At 41.3% G+C, this 20,586-nt stretch overlaps 1 protein-coding gene across 16 annotated transcripts in view; it reads left to right on the top strand.

Annotated features, from left to right (window-relative positions):
• Positions 1-20,586, top strand: part of FREM1 (FRAS1 related extracellular matrix 1) — a 148,637-nt gene that overhangs the window by 53,616 nt on the left and 74,435 nt on the right. For 15 of the 16 annotated variants that reach the window (XM_032476389.1, XM_032476381.1, XM_032476391.1 and 12 more), the window contains one exon: positions 2,113-2,296. In XM_032476389.1, the coding sequence (XP_032332280.1) occupies positions 2,113-2,144 (32 nt within the window). In that variant the 3' untranslated portion in view covers positions 2,145-2,296. Of the gene's footprint in view, positions 1-173; positions 186-2,112; positions 2,310-3,012; positions 3,104-4,551; positions 4,720-8,360; positions 8,570-10,905; positions 11,000-14,026; positions 14,280-18,631; positions 18,827-19,910; positions 20,097-20,586 lie in introns of those variants that run through there. The other variant, XM_032476392.1, reaches the window with a different exon arrangement.

Genomic DNA, 20,586 nt, shown 5'->3' with positions numbered 1-20,586 from the left:
ATATATGCTGTATGCTTTTGTAAAAGTAGTGAAGAATGAAGACAGGGAATTAATTTATTGAGCACCTACTACCGGGTACTACTCATTGTGCTATTAGCTATCTCATTTGATCCTGACAACACTTCACTGTAATAGCTGTCATTACCATTCCCAATGTACAGAGAGAAAAACAGAGCCCCAGAGGGGTCAGTGATTTGCCCCAGGCAGCAGAGCTTGTCGGTGGCCGAGCTGATGTTCCAGTCTTTCCTGTATCATAGCCAGAGCTTAACCATGTTTGAGTTTCTGCCGTGTGTTAATTTAAAAAAAAATTCTCTTCATTTTCAAATTGGGTATTGGGAACATCTTTATCTTAGAAAAACTGGCATTGCTGATCTGTGCTTCAGTGACAGTATGAAAATAAATCAAAGCCAGAGTAAGAATACTTTCACGCATCAGGTGTACAGAGACTCACGATGCCAAGCCAGTGTACTGTTTCAAGAGAGAGGAATTGTTTTCTCAGAATCATTTGTGGATTATTGTAAAAAGAAATAAATGTGATGGTAAAACCTGTTTGGTAAAGCGTCTGTGTCCCCTTGCAAGATCCAAACCTGTGAATGTTTGAAAAAATTCTTAGAATCACAAATAGGGCATGTTGACTCATTCAGTTACCAAATGCCGACAAAGAGCCTCCTACCTACAAAATACTATGCCGGATATGGTGCAGCTACAGAAATGAACAAAATATTTATTGAGCATGTACTATGTGCCAGACATTTTTATATACATGGTGATATTTCGATCCTTAGAAAATTCTGTTAGATCGTTGATATTATGCTTAATTTACAAATAAGAAAACTGAAGTTTAAAAAAGTGGAGTGACTTGTTGAAGATCAATAACTACTTGGTGGTAGACTCAGGACTTGAACTGTATGTTCACTGCCAAATTCCCTGTGGTTTGCACCATACTCTGACCCTCCTGACTTAGGGAACTTTCGATCGAGGAGAAACTGACATATAAACTACTAAGTAATAATACAAGACCATGAAATAGTGATGTTTGCCTAGGGATAAGCAAAATTCAGGAGCAATTAATTCCAACTGAGAAACTGAAGAACATATCAAGAGCAGCCTTCAAGGGTAAGAAAGACTCAGGTTGTGGGAAAAAGCAGGAGATAAGCACTCCAGACTGAAGGAGCAGCGTGATCTGAAGCACAGAGGCATGTTTGGGGTCTGGGACTGGGTCCGCTGAGGGTAGCCAGGGTGCTGGGCATGTGTTGAAAGGAAGTAAGAGATAAAGTTGAAAAGTAGGGTGTGTCTGTACTGTGAAGGGTCTTGAATACCATGCTAAGAAATTTGAATAATTCTATCCCTCCTGGGTGATGGTTTAAGAGAAAGTAACTTGATTTGACTTGTATTTCTTAAAAAATAACACCAGAAGGGGCAGGGTGTCGCTCAGTGATAGAGGGCATGCTCAGCATGCACCAGGTCCTGGGTTCAATTCCAGTACCCCCCTTTTAAAAAAAAATAACACTACAGGTATGAAAAGTCAATTTAGTTAGTGGAGTTAGGGCTGATGAAAAGCTGCTGAGACAATGTAAGGAAGAAATTATGAGAGCTGGAGTGAGGCCAGGAGCAGGGGGAATGACAGCTGGGGAGGGAGTGGAGTGCGGTCACTGTTTAGAAAATTTTCTAAGTACAAACTCTGGGACTTGGCGAGGTGTTGTACGTGGGTAGAGAAAGAGGAACCAAAAGTTCTGTCAGGGTTTCCAGGATCTTTGACTGAGGAGAGGGAGGTAGAGGAACCACAGGTTGTTGGAGAAGGGGAGATGCAGAAATAAAACCAGGAACATACTTCGTGTATCACATCCCCCTTCAGTAGCACTCTGACTGCATGAACTACAACTGTGACAATTATGTTCTTAAACTAAAATGAAAAATGGGTGGAGAATGTTCCATTTTTAGCTCATGGTCTTAATAGCTCCTGAATTATTTCAGTAGAAGTATTTTTAAATGGCAGTTTTTGAAAATCATCTTAACGGTGACTGGATGCCGGTGGGGGTGCTTTTTCTTGGTGGTTTTGTTTTGTTTTGTTTTTGGTATTTCAAATTAATGGTACAGATAATTTCTTTCCAGGTAGTAACAATCCATATCACTCCGGTGGATGACCAGCTTCCAAAAGAGGCTCCTGGAGTTTCTCGGCATTTGGTTGTCAAGGAAACCGAGGTGGCCTACATAACTAAGAAGCATCTACATTTTGTAGATCTGGAATCACATGACAGGGAGCTGCTCTACACAATTACAACGCCTCCATTTTTCCCCTTCAGCCACAGGTACCTCTATGAAAAGTCATCACCTGGGCAATTAGTTGAGGGCTGGGATCCAGGATTGAATCGAAAGTGTCAAAATATAATACTGTACTGTGGTTTGGTTGCTTTCTTGGTCAGACATGAACTTATGGTCAATTCAGCATTTATTCTAATCTCAAACTTATCTCACACATCACTTCAGAAGCTGTATTAATTGCTAAGTGACAAGCAGCTTGCAGTGTCTTCAACTCAGGAAGGCTTAAAACAGTCTTTAATCCCCTTTTCTAAACAGAATGTGTGTGTTTTTTTAATTTTAGTGAAACTTACTGAGTCTTCATAACATTTATAGGTATTGCAGGCCACAAAATGGTCATATTCTATGATTCCAATCCAGAAGATGGCATGAATATATGATAATGAGGAAACATTTCTGGGGGGGTGTCTAACTACATCTCACTGTAGTTAGATTCCCTTCCATGATGTCAGCGTAGAAATGTTGTACATACTTTTTGTGGTCATGATGAGAATAGCATTGACGATACTAGACTTAAAGTTAGAACCACCCCACCACCCCCTCCCTGATATAAAGAGAGAATATAAAAATGGAACATTTGAGTTCTTCCTACACTGAACTCTTTTAGCTTTAGAAAATTTGGTTGTGGGCTATTTGATTTAATTTTTCTTACCTGGAAAATGAGCTGATGTGTTCTCTTATGTTTTTCATTAGACACCTGGATGCTGGAAAATTATTTATGGTGGACAGCCTACCAAAGCTAATCAAAAATCCTGCAGCTCCTGGGTTGAAGTCATTCAGTCAGGTAGGATGCTATGCTCAAATGTTGAGAAACATGATGGAAGTGTTCTCTGAGAAGGTATGGCACCCTAGCACTGCTGTCAAGAATATTGGCCTTTGACACCTGTCGCAGGCAGCAAATACTTGATGTCTGTATTCTTTCCGCTTCCACATTTCCATTAAACACATGACATCTATTTGAAAATGCTTAAACTGGATATGATTGCAGAATATTGTTAAAGGTCAACACAGCCTTTTGCATTGATTTAGGTAGCCCAGCATCTGACAAAGCTAATGTGTTTTCTAGAACAATCACAGAGAAAGAGTTTTTTGTATGTTTTTTTTTTTAAAGCAAACTTGTCTAAGCCTCTTGCTAGAGAAAGATGATCTGGGTTAGGGCTCTGATTTAGGGACGTGGTGCATATATTTTTATTCCATCAAATTCGATTTACCCAGAGTCCTACTGTGCTACCGTCCTAGGGCTGCCATAGCAAAGTACTAGGTAGCTTAAAAGGACCAAGACATATTGTCTCACAGTTCTGGAGGCTAGAAGTCTGAACTCAAGGTGTTAGCAGGGCCGCCATCCTCCAAAACCCTGTTGGGGAGTCTTACCTCTTCACAGCGTGTAGTGGTTTGCCAGCACTCTGACATTCCTTGCCTGGTAGACCACCACTCCACTCTCTGCCTCTGTCACCCCATGGCTGTGTTCGCCCTGTGTCTCTCTCTTCTTATAAGGACACAAGTTGAACTGGATTAAGGCCCTCCACCCCACTCCAGTGTGGCCTCACCTTGACTTTACTAATCACATCTGCAATAGCTCTATTTCCAAGTGAAGTCATGTGCAGGGGTGCTGGGGGTTAGGACTTCAACACATCCTTTTTTGTGGGGGACACAATTCAACCCACAGTATCTACTGCCTTCCAAGATCCTTCATTAGCCCTCTTCCTACTCCTGTGGCCTCCACTCCGAAGACCCCACTGGGGTCACAGTAATGGTGAAGGGTGCTCACGCAATAGCTACCCCTGTGGTTTAAGGTGAATTATGCTGAATCTCACTGTAGTTGGAGGTTTAAATGAGTATGTCAACCCATGTGCTAAGTACTATTATTTTATTATTTTTTTTTCATTTTATGTAGGTAAGGACACGGAGGCCTCTCAAGTTTGAGTAGCTTGCCCAATATCATACCACTACTTTATGGTGGAGCTGGGTTGAAATTCAAGTCTCCCATCTTTTATAGAGTTGCCTGGCGTCAAGCCCTTGACATAGTTACCTAATTTCTCTTGTTCTTTTCCCACCGGACTTTAGAAAATGCCATTTGTAAGATAGAGCTTTTTAGAATCTTCAGAGTGATGATGGTGGCATTGACAGCGTTCCACATGCATTAACATGGCGGGTCCCTTTAGACCTCGGTCTCTAGAAGTCCCTGGTCCTTGCACACCGGCGCCCACACGGCCCTGTTGGTTTGCTCTGCAGCACGCTGTGAACTATATGAAAGTTGCCTACATGCCTCCCACGCAAGACATAGGCCCCCGTCCCCGACACGCCCAGGTTGCCTTTTCCGTCAGTAACCAGCGCGGCGGCGCTTTGTACGGCATCTGCTTTAACATCACGATTCTCCCGGTGGACAATCAGGCCCCTGAGGTACGTATGAAAGTTGGTATGAGACGTGGAAAGGAGGGAAGACCTAAGGAAAGAAAGATTTTTTAAGACTTATTCGAAATGCTACCTTTTCTTTAGGCTGTTTCCAAGAACTTGTTTATTTTCCAGCTACAGCGTAGGGAAAAAAAGGGGGGTGGGGGGGCATCCTTCACCTCCCATGGGACTTTCTATCTAAAAGGTGGTATTTTCCAGTTGCTAGATTTGGCATTATTTTCAAAGCTTTATCAAAATCTCTTTCATTTCCTTTCCTTTCTGCTGAGTTTCACGTGTTGATCAGGGGAAGGGGATTAAATTAGGAGTCTCTTAGCAACCAGCTGGGCTCGCTTGCTTGCTCTCCCCGCAGGCCAGCTATGCTGCTCCGTAATCTAAATAAGCTCTTTAATTTTCCAAAATGAGTTAAGCCAGGCCCTTGCATCCTATCCTGTTCCCCTCCTCAATGTTTGTATAAGCTTGAAAGCCCTCGGGTCTCTCATTAAAACCAAAGTACAAAGGCGGTGCTACCTCGTGTGTCTTACCTGCGAGGCTGGGATTCATCCCAAGAATTTGTTCCACACCCGCCCCAGCCGGCTCCCCATGAGAGTGCTAAAGGTAACTAACGTGGCTATTCCTAGGCTTGCTTTTTCCCCTCCACAGCGGAAAGACAAAGTGTGATTACCCATTCATTAGGACCCGGAGGGGACTAGAACTAACACACGTCTCATCCCTAAGGAATGAGCCACCTTCCCAGGTCCCCGCCTGGAACACAGCCCGGAGAGCACCAATGTTCCCGTTCCTGCTCACTCCTCACCATCTCTGCGCTTACTGAGAGTCGTGGGGCAGGGGTCTCACCCCGAGGGGCCAAGGAAGGGGCTTACCCAACCCACGGAGCTGTTCTGATGTATCTAACCAATATTTTAAAATAATGAGTGGCCAACACTAAAACATCGGGAGGTTTCGGATCCAGTCTGGATTTCTGGCTTCTCTTGAAAATTGGGAAGCTCTGGCAACACCGAGCCGATATACCCCTGCCCCCCAACCCCCTGCCGCAGTTGGACAGGGCACGTTCTCCAGTCACCAAAGTCCCCCCGCCCCCAACTCATAACACTCATTTACGTCACTGGCTTACAATTTTGGGTAGAAGAGGGGCCCAAGAACTCACACAAAAGAATCTAAGCTCTGTTCTCCGCCTCCTTCCCTGTTAGGGACCAGATCGCATTCTCTGTAGAAAAAATAGTTTAGAATGTCTGTTAATTTGATTAGATTTTATTCAGACCTTCCTTTTCTGTATATGAGCTACATGTCGTGAAATAGACCAGCATCTGAAAAAGCTAACGTGTCTTCTAGAACAATCACAGAGAAAGAGTGTTTGGTGGTGGTGGTGGTGTTTTTAGTGCAAATTTGTCTAAGCCTCTTGCTAGAGAGGGATGATCTGTGGAAAAAGCCAGACAGGGTGAAGTGAACTGTTTCCTCCATCACTGGAAGGTAGATGGAATAGCTAGGACCTGAGGCTTAAGTGGCCTAGTGGTTTCTGTCTTTTTTCTACAGTGTGTGGGACAAATGAAACAGTGCCTTAGAGAACTGAGAACAGTCGAAATAAAATTAAATAAATTGCTTCAGTGAAACTGGTCAGGAGTGCGGTTGCCTGGAGTGAAATATTCACAGAGAGCTGGGCTGAGTGATAACCACTAGGCGATCTGGGCGCCACGCTAACCTCAAGTTCCAGAAACGGAAGCCCTGGGTTCAGGCAGGGACTGGGAAGTGAATGATTGATGGATGGGAGCAAATTAGCCTTATGCTTTTAGTTTTTGAAAGTTGTCCTAAGATACACGTGTATTTAAAAATCATCTAGGGGCCAAGTGTATTTCTTGGAACTTAGCCTCGTGGGCTATCATTGATGTCACTCAGGACAACATGAGGCCAGCAGACGTGCAGTGTGTCTCAGTGATAGTGCTCCTCTCTAAGTAAGAGCTCCCTTTCTTTCTTTCTCCTACAAACAGTGAAAAGGTAGGTTTGGTAAAATGAGAGTTTGGTACTGGGAAGGATGAGAGTGAGAGGTGGGGGAGAAAAGGCTCTTTATGTTTTCCTTTGCTGGTGGAAGTAGTTTATTAAAGAATACGAGGCAGCTGTCCCAGCGAGGTTGGCTTCATCATTTTCATGATTCAAAGGGCTGCCCTGGGCTGGGTGTGCTCTGCTGGATGGGGAGATGGTGCTGGGCTCAGAGTGGAGGCTGTGATTTCTGGTTCATTTCCTTTTCTATGCCCATTTCTCGGCCCTCCCTCTTTACCAGCTCTTTCCTTGGGACACGCTCTTCTTTCTGGGAGCAGCAGCTGCTCTGGAAGGAGTTGCTGCTTCCTTGGACAGCACTGTGTCCTCACATTGGCAGGACACTCACCGCAGACCGTCCGTACGGGCCTTCACAGCTTATGATTTGGTTCCTCAACTGTCTCTGCTTGTTTTTGCTTCTGTGTAGTAATAAAAAGTGGGGAAAATGATATATTAAACAAAGATAGTAGATTTTCTTACTGTAGGGTCTCAGAGCATTGAATATGCTCACGAGTCTTATAAAATCTCCAAGGTGTCACATTGTATGTGACTATTTTCTTTTATATTTTTTTTAAATTGAGGTATAGTCAGTTTACACTGTGTCAGTTTCCAGATACAGCATAATGTTTCAGTCATATATATATACACACACACATATATATTCATTTCCATATTCTTTTTTATTATAGGTTACTACAAGATATTGAATATAGTTCCCTGTGCTGTACAGAAGAAACTTGTTTATCTATTTTATATATAGTAATTAGTATTTGCAAATCTCGAGCTCCCAATTTATCCCTTCCCACCCCACCCGCTTTCCCACCAGTAACCATAAGATTCTTTACCATGGTGTATGCGACTATTTTCTAGACGTGTTTGACCATGGAACGCTTCTTGCCAACTCCCAATGTGTGATAAAATATCCCAAACCCTTCATACTTACTTTTTACTTTCAAACAGATCTTTAGTCGTTTGAGCAGTGAGTTTTCCTATTGTAGAAAATTATCTTTATGGCTTTAATATTTCAGTCTCATGTTTGAATAAATCTGTTTCCTATGGAATCTTCAATTTCCAGCCTTCAATTTCCCTCTTCCGCTTCTGTCTCACCACCCTGACACTTAAAAGCTCCAATCAATCTCCCAAGTCTTGAGGAATTTTTAGGGTGAAGAAAAGAGATGGAGTCTTTAGGGGAATTCGATACAGGTTTCATTCATTTTGTAGAGTAAGGTAAGACTATGTCAGGCAATAGTAGGTGTGGACATGATGGTGAATGTTACTATTTTCTCAGTTTAGCACCACTGATGGTAAATTTGATTGCTGCTTCTACTGCACTGGGTCTGAGATCAATGAAGTGTAGATACTTTCAGGTTTCTAGATCTGCCTTGTTCTTTGTGTACATTGATGCTTAGAATTGGAAGCATTTAGTTAAAAATATTTTCCAGCCAAGATGTTCAGCTATGGACTTGTCCCCGTCAGCATTTTCTTGAAAAATTGATTGACATGTGAAGACGATACTAGAAGTTTTCTATTGATTTAATGAGCTCTGTCTTCAGGTATACTTCATAGCACAACGATTTAAATGTTTCCTTCCTTCTTTCTAGGTATTTACCAACCCTCTAAGAGTGGCTGAGGGAGGTCAGTGTGTCATCAGCACAGAGCACATCCTGGTTTCCGACGTGGACACCAAACTGGACAACATTCGCCTCTCCCTGCAGAGACAGCCTCGGCATGGAAGGGTGGAACTGAATGGACTTCCTCTAAACACAGGGGCCACATTTTCTTGGGGAGATCTCCAATCCTTAAAAGTTAGGTCAGAATATTTCCTGGCTTCTTTGTCTTCCGTGCTCTGGCTCCCATCTGAATCAATTGTGAGGCACTGTAAGAAGTTTGTCTGATTCTTTCAGGGATACCAACATGCCACTTGGGATTTTCAAGGGTCAGTTGAAAACTAGAAATGACACACCTTTCATTTTCCCTCCAGACATTTTGTTTCCCTCTGGCTTGCTGTACCAGTGGGAATGACTTAATGAAAATTTAAACAACAAAAATTTAATTACCACGAATATAAAATTTGCTGCATCTGCACATATCACAGGAGGTAGCAGTCAACCTGGACGAATATAGTCTGAAATAATCGATAAGGCTAATCTGCATAATTGAACTCGCCTGTAAGAAAAGCCAGTTTTATAACCCTGGGGACTGTGGAATAGAATTCTGTTGATCGATGTCTTTAGTATAAATTTTTATTTCATTCTACTTGGAGGGGGATTTGTGGGCAAACAAGTAGGGTAGTTTGGGGAGACAGGACATGGACTTGTCCTTGGGTCTCTTACAGTCAGGAATGGAGTAACCCCTGCCTCATGGTCCTACAGTAGTTCCTATCACCGTGAAGACGGTCATTTCTTCTCCTCAATGGAGCTATGTAAGAAACCTTTCTATAAGATCTAGTAAAACACCTTCTCTGTGAAATAATGTAAGGTACTCAGGTAGACAAACATACTGGTTAATTTCTCACTTATATAAGTTCAAATTATAAATAGGAATTTTGGGCTTTTTTATAAAGTGTAGTAGAAGGGATTAGGTATTAAATGCTTAGCTCCACATTTGAAAGTTGACTAGGAAGAGGAATTTGTGTACAGAAAGACTATTTTCATCCAACAGACTCGCTATACTGCTTTATTTACAGCCTTTTCACTACTCTTATCCTCATTAAAAGTTCCCTTTTTTCAAGATCTCAGCTCTTACATTCATGTTAGAAAGAGAACTCTGTTTAGGTAATTCTTCCTAGGGAGTGAATGATGGATAGAAAAAGAAAATGCCAGTATTTGCCAGCACATATAGGTCAAGCATTCTTCTAGACGCTTGCAATTTTTTTTTCATTTAAACTTCACAGCAACCAGCCTGACAAGGTAGATGGCTCTGTTCTCATGTTAGAGTTGAATTAACTAAGGCGCCAAGAGGTTGAGGTCACCCAGCTGGTATATGGAGGAGCCTGGTTTTGAAAGAATTTCTAACTCTACAGCCATGCCTTTGGATGTGTGCTCCTAGACCTACTTGGCCCCTCTAGGGATATTAACACGGTGAAATAGAGTGATCACATTACGACATCTATTTTTGATGAAAATATCGGGGAGCATGACAAAATAAAGTGCAGGGAGCAGTGTCGGGAGGGAAAGGGAGTAGGAGGTGTGCTTTCTCCGCCACTGGAAGCAGATCCCAGACTTGAATCCCTAGCCAGTGTATGTGTGAGTCTCATCCTGAGTAAAATACCTTTTAACCCTGGAATTATTTCACATATAAATGCTATATATGTTCAATATACTACACTATTTTTAATACAACTTTTAATTTCATTTGCTAGAACTTACTTCCATAACCGAGTACCTTGAACACATTGTTGATAAGCTAAAACTCTGGCTCAACTCAACAGCTGTTTAGAACTTACTGCGTATCACTACCGTGGGCTGGAGAGTAAATGGAAAGTCTGGAATTAGACAATTCCTTTAAGAAACTTGACCAAGAATGAAAAGAAAATAGGGCCTAGGCTAGACCAAGAAAAAATATTTTTAGGACTGGGGAGATTCATGAATCTTTATACATTGAGAGGAAAAGAGCTGGTAAATGGGAAAGGGAAAATGGTGGGAGAGAGGCAATGAACAATCTGTAGATAAAGTTTTAGGGAAGAGCTGAATAGGTCCAGAGCACAGGCAGGAGGATTAGCCTTCAAAGTGGTGGGGGGGGGGGGGACGGAAACTCACTGAAATCCACGCAGCGTCCCATTTTCACCTGCCTATCGCTCAGTCTCGGTGTCCCCTTGGCCCCAGGCAGTGTTTTCTCTAAGTACGTAAAGCTACACCAGTTGATTCCCATTGTTACAATGACAGCTCAAAGGGCTACTTTTTGATCTGGGGACAAATTATGAGTGCACAGGACACATTTTTCCAGGGTGGAGTAGTTTCACATTCAGAGATACTTCAGCAGTTAAATATGTGACTTCATGATTATGCTGGGTTTTTTTTTTGTTGTTGTTGTTACTATTTACTTATTGAACATATGGCCCAAACCATGGAAAAGCTCTTGTGACGGGAATCTCAGTGCAGCCTCACAGTGGCCTTGAGAGACTAGTGACAACTGTCGTCCCCACAGGTATCAGCATGATGGATCTGAGGTACTGCAGGATGACATGCTCTTGGAGGTCACAGATGGCACAAACCCAGCAGAATGTGTGCTGTACGTAGAGGTACGTAGAAAGGTTCCTCCCTGGTTCATATAGAAATGGGGTTTCCGGTTTGGAAGCCCCTTAGGGTCTCTCTGATAGAAATTGAAACACACAGACTCCAAAGCAAGAAGATGCCTGCTTATGTCTTTGAGTGTGTCGGGACAGGCAGCAGAGAGCAAAGTTATACTGGTGGAATGGGCATACTGGTTTCTCACTCCAGTCCATTTAAAGGTAGACCTACTCTGATCTCAAACCCAGAGCCTTAATTTAAGGCTGTGAATTCCTGTACTGTATGCCGTTGCCCTGAGATGATCATTTTTCCCATTTTGACAAATGAAGGAAAATCTGCACATAAAGGCTGAGTACGTGCTCAAAGTCCAGGTGGGAACCTCGAGTTTCTTTGTTGAGTGACCACCCAAGTCCACAAGCATAACTCATAGGATTTGCAGGTATTTTTTTTTTGTTGTTGGTAATTTAGGAATGTCTGCAGAAGACTTATCATGCTTCTTGAGACCCACTAATTATTTTTACAGTAACAAATTCTATTTCTGTTTGAATTTTATCAGATCTTTATGATGTAAAATTATTATTAGTAGTAATAATGTGTTTGTAAGATATTTTATAATTAATAAGAATTATTGATAATTAGTATTTTTTAATTAATAATAATAATTAAAAACGATCACATCCATATAGTGTTTTAAGAAATAAACAGAGAGGGAATGGTTACCACTTTATAGCAAAGGAAACTTAGGTCCGAGAAGGCTCAATAACTTGTCCGAAACCATTAGCTTGACTGTGTGGACCTGGCTGGCATCTCCGCTCTGGTACCTAGGCCAGCGTTCCGTCCTCCTCACCATGGCCACTGTTCTAAACTACCAGGTGACTGTAACTATCACTCTTGCTAAAATTTCTGCATGTTTATTCATGCCAGTCACCACCTGGAGACCCTTCCTTCCATTTTTCCACTTAATTCTTATGCCAGCCTTATATCTACATGAAAAGCAGTTATATTATTTCAGCTTCAAAAAGGAGACTTTCCTTCACTGGCAGACTTGTACATATAGAAAAAGCTTTTAGAGTTACGTTTTTTCTCGAATTTTACGTAAAAAATCCAACCCTATCTCCTATCCATGACCATCTTATTAAGGACAAGCAGTGAATTTGAGGAAAAATCTGTTTTAATTGTTAACTTTTTAGACAAAAGTGCAAGGCCTTTGAAAGCCAGTTGGAGGTACAGTCAAAATTTGGACAATTATGTGTGATTTTTTTTTTTTAAATCCAGGAGGAATGCTTTTAACTCTCTTGCTTCCATGCATTTGAAAGCTGAGGCTATTTTGTGAATTGCTGCACGATGGTTATCATGAATGTACTGGAGAGATCGACCCGGGGGGATCAAGCACAATAATAAAGGGATCTTTAATGAACCTACTCAGAGGACTTGAACAAAGATACTGTTTCCTAATAAGTTAATAAAAAATAGAATAGAGTATTGCATACTTTTTCTACCTTTAATTAAATACATAAGCCTGGGTTTCTATCACCCCATCACTCTACCTGTTAAAGGAAAGTGTCAACATAATTTCATGTATATTTTTTGTAGAGCTGTTGGCCTTTTGAAATAGCAGGGTAAGTAACCAGGGTAGATATACACAGTTACATTCATACAGTTATTCATTTATTCCATAAATTCATAATAAATGCCTTCTATATGCCAGGTCCTATGCTAAATGCTTGGGGTGTGATGGTGAGCAAGACAAATTAAAGTCCCTGTTCTTTCAGGGCTTTACAGGCAAGGGATGAGGGCAGGCTTTAAGCAGGTTATCATTGAATTAATTAATTAATTAATTAATTAGTTAAAATGTGGATGTGTTCTACCAATAAATGGAACACTAAAAGGCAGTAAACAATAGAAGTTTCTAAGCAAGTCTGAGTTTTCAAGGAAGTCTTCCTGGAGGCATCCACATGTAACTGGGAGGAGGAGGTAGCCAAGCCAAGAGCTGTGGGGAGCATCCCCGGCAAGGGGCAGGGAGAGGATGCAGAGATGGTGCAGAGAGCTGACGTGCGAGGAGCACTGTGTCTTGGGGTACCAGTGGAAAGGAGTGGCAAAGGCATCCTATTGTGTGAGATGAGGCCAAGACACCACAGGAGAAACACTGGGAAACCATCGAAGATTCCCTCAGGGCGGTGACTTGATGAAAGCTTCATTTTAAAAAGATCACAGTGGCTGAAGCATGGGGGAAGGAAGGAGCGTAGGTGTGAGAGTATTCACAGGCCGGACTTGATAGATAAATGTGCATCAAGTTGTGACTGTGAACTCAGAGGGGGGGGTGCCCTCCATTCCTACTTAGAAGACATCTAAATTTTTTTTTGCAAAATCTTTTTAAATTCAGAGAGCCAGTGTGATCCCATGTGGCTTTCCTTTCCTTTCTACTTGGAGTTTTATTTTCATGACAGTGAGAGAAAAATGTTTTATCAAGTCAAAAGCAGGCCTTGATTGAATGGTTATGGAGTTTCAGATTTAACTCAAAATGTTTGAAATACAACTGCTGCTTATTTTAAGTCCAGAGAAACTTCTTGGGTGGCAGGAAGTTGAGGGTGGAGGAAAGCTTTGTAATCACCCAGTAATTTGAAATAGAAATAACTCCGATGTTGTAAATGTATGTGCGTCAGAGCACCAGGCCCAGATTTCCTCTGGAACATGTGTGGATTTAACGAAGGAGGAGAGGGGCTTTGGGGAAGGATGCTTTATATTACTTTTATATTTTGTCTGTCTAGAAACAAATGACAGCTTTGAGTCCCAAACCATAACCATCCTCTCCCATTCCTACCCAAAATGTCTCTCATGTGGATCATTTCTTACAGGATGCTTCATATGGGGAAAGTTAAAAGATGCAGACTGCTTGGCCAAATTCCATGGCTCTTGTCTCACGTGTCTGGAAGATCGAAAATGCCTGCCATTATTACTAAGAGCTGTGGGTTACCAGGTGGGCAATTTGTCATTGCTTTCTTTTTTCTTGAAAACATGCATTTTTTTTCCCTGCCTAGGTGTTCCCTGTAAACGATGAGCCACCGGTCCTAAAGGCGGACCTCACCCCCACGATGCATTGTTCAGAGGGCGAAGAGGTGGTTATCACCTCTGAGTACATTTTTGCTACTGACGTGGACAGTGATGATTTGAAACTGACGTTCATGATTGTTCGAGAGCCTCGGCACGGGACCGTGAGGAAAGGTGGAGTCACGGTGCATCAGTTCTTGCAGGGAGATGTTGTTGCAGGGGACGTGACGTACAAACACACAGGTAAGCGACAGCACTTAGCGCTAATCTGAGTGCAAGGACGCAGCAACACGGCGGTCTTAGCCCACTGCTTGCTGTGGGTCTGACAATCTAGCAGTCTAAATGCTTGCTTCCATTAAAAAAGCAGCAACAGCCGTCTGTATCCCAGTTTTCAAATATGATCCCCATGGTCAGAAATATTTCTTGACCTCAGTAATACAGTGGATTTTAGAGAGTGCAGAAAGAGCAAGTGTCATCGCTGTTCTGTTCCCCGTGCTGCTACACAGACCTTCTGTTCAGCCTGGGTTGTCCTTATCCCTCTTTTGGTCAGTTTGAAGAAGGCTGTTTGACCATCACAGCTTCTGGCTCCATAAATCATAACAGAAATGCCAGAAGTAGACTCCCTAAGATAATTATGTTGTTAATATTAAAAGTTTCCTGATTTTCAGCTAGCTCGTAAGAAGTAACTGGTCTGTCCCCTTTTTTTGGGGGGGGCGGGTGGATATTTAGGTTTATTTATTTATTTATTTACTTACTTACTTACTTACCTGAAGTACTGGGGATTGAACCCAGAACCTCGTGCATGCTAAGCAGGCACTCTACCACTGAGCTATCGCCTCCCCACTTTGAGTTCTTGAAAAGTCAAGATGATGTCTTAGACTTTGTGTAACTTGCCCACAGCAGGTGACAGTGGTGGACACAGATCAGAGATATAGTACATGCCTGTTTATTTGCATTGTAGTTACATGTCTAGTGCTGCCTTGTATTGTTACCCAGGTGACATGTGTGCCTTATGTAGAATGTTCACATAAAGAAAATGTTAATTCAGCATCTGATATCTGCAAGGCACAGGGCTAGGCACTGTGGGCTACAAAGGAATACAATCCAGACCCTGACATGAAGGATTTTTGATTTAAAGAAGTAGACAAACCCATTCGCATGTAAAGATAACACGGTGACACATGGGTACATCATCACATCCTCACCTCTCACACATCTCTGATCTCTGGGCTGTGGGCACTTCGTCAGCGACAGCACCACATACGTCCTCTAACTAACTTTTATAGCTCTCCGTTACGATTTCATGCTTACTCATCCACATGCCTCTCTAACCTGTAAATTCCATGGGAGAAGCATGATTGGGGCTGTGAGGCCAGGTGAGTGATACCAGAAGTGAAGAATCAGAATTCAAATCATTTCTTGTTTGAAGAGGCAGAGGGAGAATACTAACAGTGAGGTGGGGAGGGAACTCAAGGAGGGGGACTGAGATAGCTAGGGATTAATTGGGACACAAGAGAAAACATTTTGAAATAATATTTTCATCTGTACTTCTGAAAACAGTAATTTATTAGGATACCGGTTGTCTCATGGCCAACTAGTGGGGCACATTTTAATCACTCTGCTAGACATCTTTTTTCTTTGCATGGCATCTGCATATCTTCTCTATGTTAAGTCCTAGGAAAGATTTCATTGGCTCTTTCCTTGTCCTGAGGAGCGTGTTCTACTTGCCGGATGTCTCTCAGTGTCTCTTAAGAGTTCACAACTTGGTGCTGCTTTTTGATTTCCCCAAAAGATTTCAAACGGATTAGCAGAAAAGCGATCCAAAGACCAATGGTTGTTGTTTGTTCCATCATTTTAGCATCTTTGGCAGGCTCGCGAGGCAGGGATAAATTAGGGGAGAGGTGAATCTGTCTTCTCTTCCTGTGGCTTATTCAGGTGCTAAACAACACGTATACATATTTATAACTCTCTTCTACAGTGATGCCCATGTAAGGGAGTGTGAACACATTTTTTTTTCATAAGACCTGGTAGGACATGAGGGCAAGTTACTTCAGATAGACGGTTTTCTGTTTTGCTACTAAATTAGCAGAAATACTGTATTCACAAGGTGTTTTGTTACTTGAATGTTACGTTTCCTTGTAATGTTCACTCCGTTATTCAGTTGGCAGTTATTTAGTGCTGAAGTAGACTCCCTAAGATAATTATGTTGTTAATATTAAAAGTTTCCTGATTATCAACCAGTTACTTCTCAGCAGCTAGCTGAGTAAAGAGGACCACGTTACTGGAGGATGTAGAATTTCAGTGGCCTTATTCTTGAGCCTCTATTCTCTGGTTATGAAGATCACCAGAGAATAATCGCGTGATCATTACTTTGTTTGCTTTCTCTGATTACGAGAATAATACTCGCTCACTGCAGAAAACTTGGAAAAGTACAGCGAAGTTTGAAAACTCACTGTATTTACCTCTTAGACATGATTGCTCTTAACATTTCAGTATTTTCTTTTCTTTTTTCTAACCATGATTTTTAACATAGTTGCAATCACGGTGCCTGTGCAGTTTTATAGATTACTTTTTTCATTTAGATTATCACCTAAAATGTGTATCAAAATATTTATTAAATGTTATCAGGTTATTGTAAACATGTTTTGATGACTGAGTATCTTTTATGTTGTAAAAATACGTGATTAATTTGCTATTCTCCAAACATTAAATATGAAGTTGTTCAAATTTTCTGTTAAATAACACTACAGTTAACGGTTTTAAGTATAAATTGTATCTTTAGACGGTATTTCATTTCAAGGTAGAGAATTCTTCCACCTGTGTTGTAGCCTTTTTCATGGCTTAATCCTCAGCCAAATTTTCCAGATCTTTCTGTAAATGTATCCTATGCATCTATTAAATTGAAATTACAGTTACTGAAAGTACTGTGTTTGCTTTTTTTAAAAAGCTGTTTTCTTTTCCTAGAATGATTTTTCCACTTCTCTTCCCAACTCCCTCTCCCTACAGGTCCTCTCTCCTGTCTCCCAATTCTTTGCCTTATCTGCCTTGTACAGTACACATCGTTTAACGGTCAGTGCAAAGCCGGCAAAGCCATCTGGAAAGACTTCCCTGACTTTCTCTGGCAAGTGTGCCCTGCCCCCATGGCACTGTCAGCCGGCACTCTCTTCCTCCTCTACCCTCAGCACCTGGTACATAATCAGGCTGAGATATATGAATTTTCCATTTAATAGGTAAAAATTGACTTAATAGGAGCAATTTCATATGGTTCTACTTAATATATACACATGTCTGTGATATTCAAATCCAGCTGCATTTCTTTCTCTACTATTAGACTTTGTCAGCTCCTGGCACGTAGTAGGTCTTTGGACATTTTCATCATGTCTGCCTTTTTCTCTCCTGGAGCACGCAGGGCACTAATTGTCTCATAATAGGCATTAAATACATATTTATCAAGTGAATGATGAATAAATAAGCTTTATGCCAATTTGGTTTTTTTTATAAATATGAATAGATAAGAGACGTCTTATTTTTTCACTTTTCCTAAAATTGCAGGTTGATTAATTCTGACTCTCTCAACTTCACTTCTGTTTTTTTTATAAGCCTAGTTTTCTTATCCTTTAATCATTCGTTTTCTCAATAATATCACCTCTAGCTTTTCTTTGTCATTTTTTTTAAGCAGGTAGGACAACGCCAAGCACAATGCTCTGCAGACTTGACCGGTGCGTATTATGAAGAGGATTGACGCCCCTGATCTTTTGCGCCCTAGTCTCATCAAAACTTCAAACATAATTGCTTCCCTCTTGGCACTTTCAGAGTGATGCCTGAGCATTCCTGAAAGCACACCTGCAGAACCTTTCTGTCCCCTGTTAGCAAGCACGCCGACCTCTGTGCCGCTAGTTAGAACCCAAGAGCAGATGGTCCTGTTTACTGACAAACTATATAGTCCCTGATGTTTTCTCCCTTCCTCCTCTCCCTGCCTAATTTCGGGCCATTCTGAATCCATAGATAAAAGCTCTAAAGAGTAAAAAGAAAATGAAAATGAAAATGAATGCCGCTTCTTTTCCAGGTGCTGTTGCTGTTTTGCTAACATCGTGGCTATGAAACAAATGACGAAATGTGGATTATCTTTGTATCTCACCTATCCAGCTTCTTCTGTAGTTGACAGTTGTTCATTTAAGGTGGTAAATGCAAATGGGAAGACAGTTACCAGCGGAACAACGGTGCCTTCTGTTCCCCCTGAGGCTGGTCCTCACACCAGCAACTGTGAGGGAGGAGTGAAACCATCCACGAGTCAAGCTTCGTGTCTCTCCCTCGTTCATTTGTGAACTGCCAGACCCTTGTTAGCCCCGTTTTGCCCCTCCATGTGGTGATGGCTGGCTGGCCCAGCTTTCACCAGAGGCAACGGACGGGCGAGCGTTCTTGTGTCATTTTCATGACTCTATTTAATTTCATAGTGAAGAAACTGAGTGTTACATTTTCCCCACGTAAATTCCTTTCCTCAATATTCTATGCTTGTGGAAGAGGTGTGAGCAGATTTCATCTTGGTAGTCCACATTTTGTAAAAGTCAGGTTTCAGCTAGAGTTGTGTCTTCCAGGTGGAGAGATTGGCCTGGTGCCTTGTTTTGACACCATTACATTGGTGGTTTCGGACAGAGAAGCTGGCCCTTTTGTGAATGGCTGTTGCTACAGTGGACCTCACCCACCAGTCCCTCTTCATGAGTCCTTTCCAGTGTATGATCTCAACATCACAGTGCTTCCAGTGGACAACCAGTCACCTTCAATTGCAAGAGGTGACAGTGTTTTTTCTCTTAAAGTTCTATTATCTCACCTAGTGTCATACCTATGGTCCAGGGAAATAATGATGCACTTTCCTTATAGTCAAAATAGAAAACCACCATACAGAGTTGCCTCCAATAATTGCCTCAACATAAATTTCTGGAAACCACACCCCCCCCCGCCCCAATCTTGGAAAGATTATAGGGCAAAGAATTTACTTGTTTAAAAACTTAGCTAATCCTGTATGGAGAGAAAATGCAAGTGTGTGTGTCTGTGCGTGTGTTGGAATGAGGAAAACATTGTAATCCTCAAATATTCTGGGTTTATTTCACATGGGAAAATATAATTTGCCTGCTGGAGAAAGTGTAATTTATTTCATCCATAATAATTTCTATTAGAACAGAGTGAGTATACCAGAGAGATCATTTATATATATTTAACCTTATTTGCTTTTTAGAAAGTCATCTCTTCATAGGCATTATGTATATGTTCTGTCTCTCAGAAAAAAAATGCAAGCATATGTATGAATGTTATTGTAATTTGCAAACTATCTCCCAAGCAGTGTTCTGGAAAGGAAGCATTCTCTCTGCAGAATAATTAAGCACCAAGGCATGAAAAAATGTTCGTTATGAGCAATTCATAATAGTTCTCAGGCAATTAACGCTCTGACAAACAGAGGTAACAACTGATCTTGAAGAGTACATAAACCACATTTAGTGGCTTATCATTAAAACAGTTTGGCAATTCTTATTTTCATTTGTCACTTCTATAGAGACACAGGGGAAATCAGAGTTCCTTGAGAATGACTGAAGGGCTGTACTGCAGCATTTAGTATTTCTACTGTCTTTCCATTATTGTCTGGCTTGCTTATACAAGAAAAAAGTATCATTCCATAAGTCAAATTAAATTCCACCCATTACCCCTGAATATTTTCACTGTAAGGGGAATTACGCCAAAGAAAATGAACATCTCCCATGGAAGTATATTTGCATATAGGAGGCTTCTCTGAATTGGAATTTCAATCACTCCCTTTTGTCCTCACTCTTCTGATTAGAGGATTTCATGCTAAGTCATAATTGTGTCATTTTTTGGATGCAGGCACCATGTTCACTGTAGATGAGGCTCTCTCAGCAGCCCTTACCATTAACCATTTGTCTGCCACTGACCCTGACACTGCAGCAGATGACTTGGAGTTTGTTTTGGTTTCTCCTCCCCAGTTTGGCTACCTTGAAAATACACTCCCTTCTGCAGGTTTTGAAAAAAGCAATTCAGGCATCAGCATAGGTAAGTCATCAGTTAGTGTCCGGCAGTAATTTGCCTATGTTTGTGAATCTGATTGGTCAGGTCATGTTTGGTAACTGGGTTAGGACTTCAGAAATGTTCAAAGCACTATATACATTCAAGGAATTACTATTATTGCTGATGCTTTTGAATATTACTGTTTTTCATTTTAATTTTTTTTTTAATTAAAGTATAGCTGATTCACAGTGTTGTGTTAGTTTCTGGTCTACAGCAAAGTGATTCAGATCTCTACGTATATTCTTTTTCACCTTCTTTTCCATTATAGGTTATTATAAGATATTGAATATAGTTCCCTGTGCTATACAATAGGACGTTGTTGTTTATCTAGTTTATTTATAGTAGTTTGTATCTACTAATTCCAAACTCCTAATTTGTCCCTCCCCCTAAACCTTTCCTCTTTGGTAACCATGAGTTTGTTTTCTATGTATGTGATTCTGTTTCTATTTTGTAAATAAGTTCATTTGTATCATAT

The sequence above is a fragment of the Camelus ferus genome, unplaced genomic scaffold (genome assembly GCF_009834535.1).
Source record: "Camelus ferus isolate YT-003-E unplaced genomic scaffold, BCGSAC_Cfer_1.0 contig732, whole genome shotgun sequence".
NCBI classification, from domain to species: domain Eukaryota; kingdom Metazoa; phylum Chordata; class Mammalia; order Artiodactyla; family Camelidae; genus Camelus; species Camelus ferus.
This window is presented reverse-complemented; position numbering and strand designations above follow the sequence as displayed.